The sequence below is a fragment of the Sinohyriopsis cumingii genome, chromosome 17 (assembly GCF_028554795.1).
Source record: "Sinohyriopsis cumingii isolate HCF-2022 chromosome 17, ASM2855479v2, whole genome shotgun sequence".
NCBI lineage: Eukaryota > Metazoa > Mollusca > Bivalvia > Unionida > Unionidae > Sinohyriopsis > Sinohyriopsis cumingii.
Window position 1 is genome coordinate 43,822,154 of NC_142977.1, and position 12,611 is coordinate 43,834,764.

At 34.4% G+C, this 12,611-nt stretch overlaps 1 protein-coding gene across 1 annotated transcript in view; it reads left to right on the forward strand.

Moving 5' to 3' along the window:
* LOC149778521 (uncharacterized) overlaps window positions 1–12,178 on the forward strand; it is a 46,042-nt gene extending 33,864 nt beyond the window's left edge. The window contains exons 3-4 of the mRNA XM_089938352.1: window positions 9,359–9,430; window positions 11,632–12,178. Of these exons, the coding sequence (XP_089794478.1) occupies window positions 9,359–9,430; window positions 11,632–11,786 (227 nt within the window). The 3' untranslated portion in view covers window positions 11,787–12,178. The remainder of the gene's footprint in view (window positions 1–9,358; window positions 9,431–11,631) is intronic.
* The last annotated feature ends 433 nt before the right edge of the window (window positions 12,179–12,611 follow it).

Genomic DNA, 12,611 nt, shown 5'->3' on the forward strand with positions numbered 1-12,611 from the left:
GGTTGACATAAGTATATGCTCATCTTTAATTTTATTAGCAATTGATCTAAATTCTTCTTCATCAACAACAATGTTATCAAAGTTTATTGGATAACGTGTGTGTAGACGATCAGGTAAATGGGGGTTGTGATTCCGTGGATATCCTTTTCAAATTCTGGAGGATTTATAAATAAATTTCATTAATAGAGATATCATCTCGTTGAGGTTATGTTAGTCTTTCATACTCTGGTGCTATATTAGGGTACCCTACCACACTTCTGATCGATGATTGATAAATATCTACAACATAATCTAGAGAGTTTATTTCTATCGCAGCTGATAAAGTTGGTTCATAAACCGTAATAGTTATTTTTGGTTATTTTTCTGTTATAGATTTGTTTCTTCTCTGAAATTCATCGTTGATTTGTTCGATTGGATAATTACCTGTGGTAATTCCGACTTTTGCAAATCGGGAGTTCCATCATCATTTTTTTAATTTGCAAATGCAAGTGAATACAAGTGAATTATAATTTGATATGATATTTGGCCGGCTGTAATATACTCGCAATTGTGCTAGAGCTATTTATTTCCCTGGAATTGCAGTTGGAATGTTAACATTAAAGTTTGGACTAGTTAAGCTCATGGATATCATCGTAGGTTTTGACGGAGCTGTATTAACGGCAATCTGCTGAAGTAGCTCATTCGGAGTTGACATTCTTATTTAAATCCTGATTTTCTAAAACAGGCGTGGATTATATCAAAGGCATTAATTCCTTGTGGATTTTAATCATCTCCATAAATTGAAAATCTGATATTTTCCCATCACTAATGCTTGTTAATAATAACGAGGATAATTTGGAGCATGCTAACTACGCTGTATGTAATTTTATTATATAATCATGCAATTTTGTCTTTGTACACGTGCAATTGTTTGTTTTGCGATGATGGTAAGAATACCAGGAATTGCTGATGCAGCTGAAACACACATTTTTACAACTTCTGGTGATGTGAGTATTATTGTTGATAACAATACGCCGGCTTCAGCAATAACAGCAGACGCCGAATATACAACAATGACAACGACAACTACACGTCTGCGATATATTTTTACTTTTACTTATATTCGTCAACGATATGTTTTAGGGTTTTTTGTTGCCATTCACGTGCTTGATTGTATCTAAAACGTTGAACGTTGAATGGGTAGCTCATTATATTTTGAATTAGGTGGTATTCTAGCTAGTAATTCAAGTCACCAATGATACAACACGGAGTTACCTTTTTCTTCGGGTTCCAACACGAATGTTTCTTCGTCGTTTTGATCTCGTACTCCTAACATAGATCCAGAGGATCCAGTTAGTTGAAAACGCCGTGAAATTGTCGTATATATTGTATATGTTGTAGTCCCGAGTATTGAAAATCTACAAATAGCGGTAACCTCAGCGCGATGTTTAATGGATTTATTGAGTAGTGACAATAATACTGATCTAGATGCTACTGTATACACTGCACTGTCGGTAATTCTGTGTATGTCAGAGAGCTTAATGTCGATGTCTGGTGGATTTCCAAAAAGTTCAATAATGGCTCTATTTATATTTCTACGAAAATTTAATAACGTTTGTACATTAGAGTAGTCAGATCTAAATGTGGTCATTCCATCGTTGAATCACATTAACGAGTTCTTCGGAGTGTTGCTATCATCGAAATGTTTCTTCCTTGCAACGTCATCGCTTGATTCTCGTTCTTCAAGACCAGTAATTTTAATATTATTCATATTGAGAGAACCAGTCATTGTATCATCTGCGCCTAATAAATGATCATTGATTTCAGTTCTGATCATGTTGTTCTTGCTGTCTATATATCGTTTTGTTACCACATCATCGTCTGATTTTGGTTCTTTCTCATGAATAATTGAATTGGTAATTATATTGAGATCGCCATACATAATATATCAAATTCTACTGATACATCCAGGAATTTCTCCCTTTATTGATAGAATTGATTGACCAGATTTTTTAATTTTACCGTTTTTATTAAACACCACTAAGTTATCATCTGTTGCATCAGGAACCCATAGAATAATATCTGTCAACATCATAGCACTCGTATGCAATCGTCCTTGTTTATCCTGAAAAATAACGACTTAATTTTGATCTACATTTGCAAGACTCAAACGATTTCATCCTTGACCTGGTCAAGGGTTGCATATTTAGATAAGTCACCTTGAGGTTTGTCTTGAGTCTTACTCAGAGAAGATCTTCCGTAAATATCTACCATTATAATGTTTGGTCTGTTTGAAACGATTAGCGGCTACTAGCACAATATGCGCAGAGGCGTTTGCAAAATGTGAGGATACAGAAGCTATTAACGCTGGTATAGCTTCAAGAAGTGGAAAGATTCCACCTGTTTTAATTTAGTCTTTAACGCCTGTTTTTGATTGTTTGGCTTTATTGTAACGTCTGAATTGACGTTCTGACAATGATAGTTTATTCTGACCGCTTGTGATCTGATCTTTGTTTTGATATATTTTATTCCGCAGTTCTTTGCTGAATTTGATTGAAGCGTTTTAATCTGACCAGGAGTCAGAGTAACGCTAACATGATGATATGACATTATAAATATCGTGAGCGATCTAATTATATGTTTTCTACTAGAGCATCAATAGCTCTTATTCGTCCACCAACATCTTCAAGTATCATTGACTTATCGCTGAGTATAACTGCAATTGCTCTGTAATTAACACCACCAGCTGGGTTTACACATCGGCGTCATTGTTGTCAGCAAAGTTAGACGAGCTTTGTTTAAATAGTTATATATGCTCCTCATAAACGTAATATTTCTGATTCAGTGTTGTAAACTCTAACTGTGATTTGTGCTAACCAGTATCTATATTTTGATCACGTCTTATAAACGTCATTATACGATGATTTGCACGATCTACATGATTCAGATCAAAATTTAACAATATATCTTCAGATGGTTCTTGATGTCCGTTTATCCTTAAAGAAACTTCACTAACATTAAATTTATCAAATATCATATGGCTGTGTATCTGTGTTTACTCGTGCAGCATCTTGTAAAGCAATACATATTAGTCGTGATGCAAAAAGTCATTGATGTGATGCTATATGCCATGCAAATAAACCATTAACATTACTTTGAACGCTATCTGTTGTAATTGTCAGCAGTGAGAACAGTGATTTTCCACCTGAAGTCATAAAAGTAATTAATTTTTTCTACTTCAGCAAGCGATGGGGTTGTTACTGGCATCCACAACGAAAGTTTTGTTATTAGTTCTTCATCAGCGTGACCGACAGGACGCCTTATTTCAATATCATCAGTACCTTTTCTCACAAGTACAATTTTATATTTAGCCCCAACAATAACTTTTCTGACATTTCTACAAAATCCAAAAATATGTGATAGTGGAATTATACATGAAATCTTTTATGATCACCTTTTAACATTGATTTACGTGCGGCAAATCTTAAGTTAAATTCTGGATTAGCACCATGAACCACCGGCCACTCATCGGCGATATTGTTGTCATTAAAGTTTCTTGGTCATCTTATATTATACTATCTGTTATCACGGTGGTTTGAAGTGTCTTTGGAAAAAATAATTGACGGACCAGCTGATCTTGAATACTCATCTGAGTATCTTGCTCGACCCAATACCGTTGATGCAACATCAATATCTTTTTGTATTTGTTTCAATATTTCTTCCGCTGTCAACCAACGCCATAATACCAATATTAACAAAAGCAACTCTAACATCAGTTGCATATTTAGTAACATCTGCTTTTATAATTTCTCCTTCTACTTCAGTAAACACTTCAGCTGGTCAGAAATATCTGCTTGTATCCTGACTTGCAGCTCATTTTGGCCACGCTGATTTGGATGTCGCACGTCGTACAAATAATACTGAAAATCGCGTATAGATTCATCTTTAAGAAGCGGTGCGTCTGTATCAAACACTGGATCGTACACTCCTTTGAACATTTTATTATAATTATTATCGTCCAACACGAAGATAACTTCCTGCTATCAGACTAGCAGTTATATTTTTTTCTTTTTCTAACTGGGGTATATTAGCCAACTCAGCTTGATTTATTATTTTACTGATATTTGCAGGCAGAACTTCAGTGCTGGGTAATTTTACTGGCTGTGGTTTTCTTCTTACTAATCGGGCTAATATTTTTACATTTACGTTTGTTAGTAGCTTGAGCAATATCCTGTCGATTTATAGCGAACTATTGCCATATTATATTCATTATATTATTTTCAAAACATAATTGTCTTCCGATAAAAGAAAATTAAATAGCTTAAACGAAGAGTGCATGCACTCTGGACATAATTTAATTGCCGGTATTATTTAGTCGATGAATTTCCTATGTGTATCTTGACTGTTGTAAAAGTTATAATCTTAAACTGTAGCTAAAGTGGGATGACTTAACTTACATTAATTTAATTTGTCGTTGTTGGATATAGCATTAGGGATACATGAGATAAACAACAGAGAGGGTGAACAGACCTTTTGCTAGAAAGTAATTTTTGAAAAAATAAAGCTTCCTAAGAAAACAAGAAAAAGAGAAAACTAATAAAGGTGAAAAATTTACCCCCACGTATTATTGATAAAATAATAAAAATCTTAATGACTTTGAATTAGCTAAATTTGGATTATATTCTCACAGAGAAAAATACTTAAAAAGCGGGTGTGAAAATTTAGATTACAAAAATGAGAAAAATGGGTACATTTAGCATATAAAGGTTCTAGCCAGGCTAGATATAATAATCCTGATTTTATAAAATATATAACCAATATATATGAACTTAAAAAAAAATATGCGAGGATTTTCAACAAAGAAACAAGCTCGGATGGCATCAGAGTTTTTAAGAAAATTTGACGGTCAACTAAGTCCTCTTAGGAAAATGTTTAAACCTGAAATTATTAAAGAACTTAAAGTCCCCGCTAAATTAATTGATACAGCTGCATATGGATATGATGAAAAAGAAAACATATAATGCCTCAATTTTTTCAAAACAGAATTCCAGAAAATGGTTTGCTGAGTTATATGGAGGTGCCGGTGATTTACATAAAATCAATTTGGATTGACCCAAATCTAATACAATTTCAAAAAGCAATAAACGAATATAAAGAAAAGAGAGAAGAACAAAGACGACAACATAAGGGGGAGGAAAAAGAAGACGAATAGATGTTCTTACTGAACTGTTTGGAAAACCTCAACCAAACACCGGAAGTGGATTAGGAATCTGTCCTGACAGTGCTCTTGCCGATGTTGATAGTTTAGCAGTTCTGATCGGAGAAAAACGTGCAGGAAATAATTATCCAATAATTATTAAATAAATTTATATTATTTGCCATAGATTTTTTACAGGAGGTGTTATGGATCGTATTATTTATAATTCTCTCATTAATGAAATTGTTGATGATTATTACAGCGACTGAAAACAATTCTTCAACATGTAATTTAAAAATGATTATACACAATGCTCAACAAAGGCCTGTAATAGTTAGGGTAGTAATTTCACGATGGCCAAAGTACAAAGCGATTTATGGAAATGGACTTGGTGATGTTTTTCAAGGTTTATTTAAGAGAATAGCTCCTAAAGCAATACCGATTGCAAAACAATTAGGGATGAAAGCTATTGACGCTATTCAGGATAAAGGTATATGTGCTGTTGGTAATGTTGCCGGTATAGCATCTTCATCAATCAAAAAAATATTACCATTAGTTGATGTAGTTTTCATTGTATTCCATTGAGGGTATTCATTAAACCATGACGTACTTTCACCAGTTTATATTAGCAGCATATAAATGTTTAATTCATAAAATCCTTTGTTGTAGTGCAAGTCATAACACTAAGTCTACGTGGGGATCAATATTAACATCTAACAATGTCAGTAACCATATGTTTGCTTGAGTTAGTCAGATTTTAAAGTATTTTTCTATGTTTCATCTTTAATGGGGGGGGGGAGAGAGCGTTATTGTTCATACATTAAATTACCAATATAGCTGAAACTACCCTTAAGATCCTGTTTTATTTTATATATTTTAAAATTACAATAATGTAAAAATACGAAATTCAAATAATAGCCAGACAAAGCGAGTTAACATCTGCTTCATTGTCTGTGAACATATCCAGCTGCATCACTCCTCACCATCATATTTCATTATTTTCTTTTTAATCATCTTCAATACTAATACTCTTATCCTCAGTCCTTCTCTTTATTTATTCTGTCGCGTTTCCTTCTTATTGTCACAATTCACATTCCTCCTATTTAGATATATTTATCGTCGTTGTCGTTGAAGCATTTGTCTTTATTTTTGAGACTACTACTAATATTATTCGTGCCGACATTATGTATTAAAACGTAAAATAAACACCATATATATATGTATGTATGTATGTGTATATATATATATATATATATATATATATATATATATATATATATATATATATATATATATATATATATATATATATATATATATATAAAGAGAGAGAGTGAGAGAGAATTGTGATGGTAAATATCTGCCTGTCAGTTAACGATGTTTCTTTGAAAAAAAACATCCGAAAAGGATATACTCCACGAGTAAACAAGCAACAAACATTTGCACTATTATAACAATAACGTTTCCTGTGAATCCTACAAGATACTGCTCCAAGAATCATGTGATATTTACTATAATTTCGAGTGTTATTTTAGAAACTTAACATAGGTTATGTGTTGACATAACAAAATATGTAATGTTCAAGTTTAAATTCTGTAAAGAAACTAATGTGATGTGATCTTATATATCAGCTCTGGATGACGGCTCCGGTGGCCTAGTGGCTGAGTCATACCAAAGGCAAAAAGTACAAAAATGGTACTAACAGCTGTCTCTCTTGTCGCCTACCACATTAGCATAAAAAGGTTAGTGCTAGGACTGGTCGTCCTGGTGTCAGTATAATGTGAGACTGGGTGGGACACCACGATACATATCTGCGGCATGATGCCTCAGTGCTAGACATCACTATAAACTGCCACACAGCAGACATCGTAGCAATATGACTGATTTTTTTTAAAAGCGACGTTAAAAATCCAAATCACACACAACACACACCAACACACACACACACACACACACACACACACACACACACACAGAGCTACTGGATATACTGTCAGAGGATATATAAGAATCAAAACATTTAGTGGATTTGAAGACACTATCATACTTCACTCTCTGGTCGATGCTTCAAACTTATGCAAATCTTTCCTCTCCCATATTACATAAGAACAATTGGAAAACATTTATAATTACGTGAGAGGTTGTCACGTATTATTATAAGATAGATGTTAGTGATAGTGTTAGTTGTAATAGTCTAAGCAATGTTATTACCATTAGTTGATGTAGTTTTCATTGTATTCCATTGAGGGTATTCATTAATTTTACATTGTCGTTACAGACTGACTTCGAACCAACCATACATTGGTGTCTGTCTACTTTGCAAGATGTTGCTCATGTCGTATATTTCTGTAAGAATCCATCAATTTGATTGATATATTTTGATTATGACTAGTATCAAAAGTTCAGTAACGAATCACAGCTGGCCAGATGTCACATGGTCACAGCATATAAACCCAACTATCCAAGCAGTTTACCTCACTGATAACACGAAGCTGAACTGTTGATAGCAGAAGGGAAATCAAGGTAGGTTAATGGTGGGTACCATAGTAAGATAAAAACAATTAACTCTCTGAATGAACAGTTTCTGATACGTATCAATAAGTCCAAGCAATGTTAGTCTCAGTAGTATTTTCATTGATGATTGTCATTGTATTCCATTAAGAGTGTTTATTAATTCTACATTTGCGTCAAAGATTTCGAGCCCTGTCATTTTTGTTCTTCTTTACCAGAAATTGCACGTCGCATACCTCTGTTTTTGATCGGATAGTGTACTTTTCCAATCACATTTCATGATTGATATAGTTTGATTATCATCGGAATCAAAAGTTCAGTAACGTGGCAAAGTTGGCAAGATTGTCACCATGTATGAAACCCTCCTGCCCGAGCAGTTTACCTTACTGATACCACGAAGCTGAGCTATTGCTAGCTGAAGAGAAATCAAACTATATCTACTAAGGGCACGAAAGGTAGACTTTTTCACTTTATGCATGTACATATTTTTAATATTTATTTGTATCTTCAACTATGAAACTGCAATTTCACTGTTTTAACCCATGTTTCAGACCGTCATGTCTTAAGGTATTTTGCTTTATAACAAATATCCGAAATGTCGCCTATAGTTCCTTTATCGACTCCCATTTCCGACCAAAAGCATAATTTATCTCAGCAAATTGAAGTAAATTCAGTGAATAGCAAAATAACTGACAGCCCCCCCCCCCCGTTCTGTCTCTAGGACGTGAAATCCGACATATAAAATTTCAGAAACTAAATTTCTTGTATCATTTAGAGCTGCAAAATATTGTAAATTCTGATAAATTCTTGAGAATGCAGAATAGTTTTAAAAAAATCTCATATATGTATATCAAAGTCGTGCATACTCGGGGAATCAATCGAGGTTTACACACTCGACTGGCAGGGGAGGTAATATATAAATTAACTATTGTGACTACGCCATTACGCTCTCGCAACGTGCAAGCAAACAAAATAATTAATGAGTAGGAAACGAATTTGCAACGGTACACAGCCCATCCAAACTTTAGTTTAGAGTAGACAAAACCAAGGAAAGAACACTGCATGCCAAAGAGTTTAACATTTGCCATGGGTAGATTAAAATCGTGAATCCATGAGATCTGCATTATAGTATAGGGTTCTGTAGACAATAGTAAAACCCCTAATTTGGTAATATCGCTCATTGGTTTACATGTCAATCAGAGCTCCTGAGAAAATGCAGATTACAAATACACAACCTTTACATTTTTTTCTTGGGGACCGGCCACATCAGATGGATAATTCAAGCTGTTGCTTCTGCGTGAAAGTTTGCAACTCATATAGAATGTGATACTAACTAGATGACTAATTGAGCGGGGCACCCATTCCTGCTTATGTGTCAAAACATTCTAATACCTTTAAAGAAAAAATAATATAAATATTTTTAGAATCCTCACTTGTACTAATGGACTTTGCGGTATAAAGAGTGTATTTATCAGAAAAAAAAATAATTCAAGTAAAATGAAAAGAACAAGAATCAATTGTGAATGTTCTCATAGACTTTCCCAGACTTTCGCTCGGCGTACATCCTTCGGAGTCATATGAGAGTATGTTTGAACGGAACTAAGTTTTAGAAAGTATGTAGTATTATATAAATAATATAAACCATAGCTTTAATTTTATTTCCAGGCTGAAAAATAAAAATGAAGAAACTTTTTGTTCCTCTTCTCCTTGTGGCATTGTTTGGTTTAATTCTGGCACAACGTGGTAAGTTCTGCACTATGCCATTTCTCTTTTCCCTTCGGTGGTTTGTATATAAATCCGCCTCTATTTATTAGCAGAAGTCAGCTGAAAACATATGTCTGCCATAGTTTTTGGTCAACCTTCCATTGTATTATTACTGACCGAAATAGCATATCAAATTACAAAATATGACCGTAGAGAAAGGTCCTTTCCTTTCAAATCATTTTAGTTGTCGAGGCATACGCACCACTTCAAATCATATCAGTTTTCATGTAATAATTTCTTCTCATATATTTGTTACGCAAAGGATGACCCAAATATGAGACGAACGAATTCACGGTAAGTAATTATGAATGTATTATATTTCCGAGATGAGTTAACATGCTATTGAATATTGCCAGTAGACAAATTATAACGTTTTGAAAGATAAAAGTCTCTTGCTATATACGTACATCAAAAGGAGTCACTGATTGGGAAGAACAAAACCGGACATGTATTCATATTATTTTACGCATTTACACAGGTTCAACTTAAATATTATATTTTTGTACAAATACCATGGTCTAAATATCCTTACAATTTCTATTATTACAATAATTTTGTTATCTCTGAGATTTATATTCACACAAGATTATTGTATTCTGCACACTTTTATCTATTCTATAAAATCATCACTGACTTCATTTGTTTACCTATCATTGTTATGTTCACCATGAGAAAAAATTAAATTCACCACTGGTAGTGAGCCTACATATGACTGTAAAACATACTAACTCTTTGGTCGACCAGCTTTTATAAGTGCGGTTTTTCAAGAGCTGTTGACAGTTAAAATAACATAAATAAAACAATTTTAAATAAAGCAAAAAATTATTGATGTGGATAGTTTCTCAACTTGCAAAGATAAAACAGTTGTCTTATGTGAGAACCCTGTGATGCACAGGAAATTAAATGTTGTTGTTGTTGTTGTTGGGTTTAACGCCATTTTTCAGCACGCGATTGGCTATACATGGCGGCCAGTATTAATGGTGGAGGAAGAACCCGGGAAAACCTGGGAAAGAACCACCGACCCACGAGAAGCTACTGGCAAGCTTTCCCACATACCCACATTAGCCGAATCCGAGACTCGAACCCACGCAGACAGCGGTGAGATGGCAGTGATCCGTAACGAAGAACGCTTTAGACCACTCGGCCACTCGGGGCCCCCAGGAAATTAAATAAAGACATGGATTGCTATTCCTTGTGACAAATGAACCTATGACTTTACAGTCAGATGTTGGATATAATATGACCCATGGCCCTAATTAAAAGGATGCAAGTGTCATATCTTTACACTGACGTTCTCTTTCCTAACGTCAGAGGCATATAGATAAGGACATCGAACTATATTTATATCACTGGAAGAAAAACGCTATTTGCATTTCTGTTGCGATAACACTACAATTTTCCCACTATGTAAGCAAACGAATTACTTAAACCCTTTACCCAAATGATAAAACCACTGCCTCGATTTCGAATTAGACATACCGACACCTTTGAGTTAAATTGTCAGCGTGGTCGGAGAACTGACACAAGAGAGGTCAGAAATGCTTGCACACGGATTCATGATATTCCTTAATCTAAACAATGCTTTCTCCATGAAGCAAAACGTTTACTTTGCATAGACTAGCAGTCGCTGTGTTTATATGCCACTGTCTGGTTGGGAAACACCTGGAAATGGAAGGCATGTATCCGTTTTATACATTAATATAGGACATTTCCCGGGGAGCTGAATTTGAATGTCTGTTATGAACAGGTGACCGAGAAATAATGATGACAGCCTTTTTCACTTATGTAGCCTCCATCGGCACCCTAATTTACGTTATCTGTTTGGATATGTGTATCCATGTATAGTTGCTTTGGTATTTGTTCCGTATATAGGCATCAATTTATAATTGTAATTTAAAGGGTGTGCATTGCATTTCTAAATAACATTACAGTGGAAGTATGAATAACACCGAATCATAAATTCACAATGTCAAAGGTTTGATTCTTGCTCAGAACGAATTATATATGTATTCTAAACACGGGTTGAATGATGCTTCCAGCGAACGTTTACTCTGTAACATGTTGGATTATATATATCCGAAAGTAATATTAAAAGCAGGCGATGCTGATAATGACCATGATGATGTGATGACTAAATTCTTAGAACGTTGATGGTATGTGGTTTTAAAATTGCATTGCAGGTCCACCTGGACCTCAAGGGGATATGGGTGATAAAGGCAGTGACGGTCCTCGCGGTGAACAAGGTGATAAGGGTGATACCGGTCCCCCTGGTGAACGTGGTGCACGTGGTCCTATAGGCCCTCCTGGTCCTCCTGGTCCTCCTGGTCCTCCTTAGTCCTCTTTCAATAGTTCTTGATTAGGACTGTTACAATTCCTACTGATACAATTACTATTACACTTATTACCCTCATTAGAATAATAGAAGTGATTTTAGAAAATATAACTGCATTTAGTATTTTTCTTCTTCTGACTTGATTCTCAATCATAGTTTGAAATGCTCTATATGTATGGTATATTATGCTTGCGTTGAAACAAGTGTTTTAATCAAACCGACCTCTACTGGGCTTACTTTATTGTAATATAAAATTGATCTGAAGGGACGTCTTCATCTTGACTATGCTTTCAGGCAATCATTAATGCAATAATGTATAGACAAAGGCTTATCTACATATTGTATTGCTGTGAAAAATTGACTAAATTATCTTCATGATGGAATTAAAAATAAACGTCTGCATCCAAAGTTTGCGTTTATGCGTTTCAACGTTTCATTTGTATTCGTTTGTATTTTTTTATCTTTTTCAGTTTTATTCCATGTATCCCAATAGCACAGGTTAGGGTCTCCAATACTAAAAGTATTATTCACATTTACAAAGTACTAAAGTCCTACTTTAAGGTTTGAAGCCAGATATCTCCTTCTGGAACAGAGTGATATTAAGAGTTGTGCACAACAGTACAACATAACTGAGATATGCACCGACAAGAGTTATCACTTGTCACTGCTCTTCTAGGACATATGTAAACAATCAAACGAATTCAGATATTGATGTATCTAACATAGTTTGGATTTAATGCAAAGTTTAGCTTTTATGTGCCAATAATTTAAAAGAAGCATTTGATTTTATACCGTTTCAATGATAACCGATTTTTTAAAATAACATGC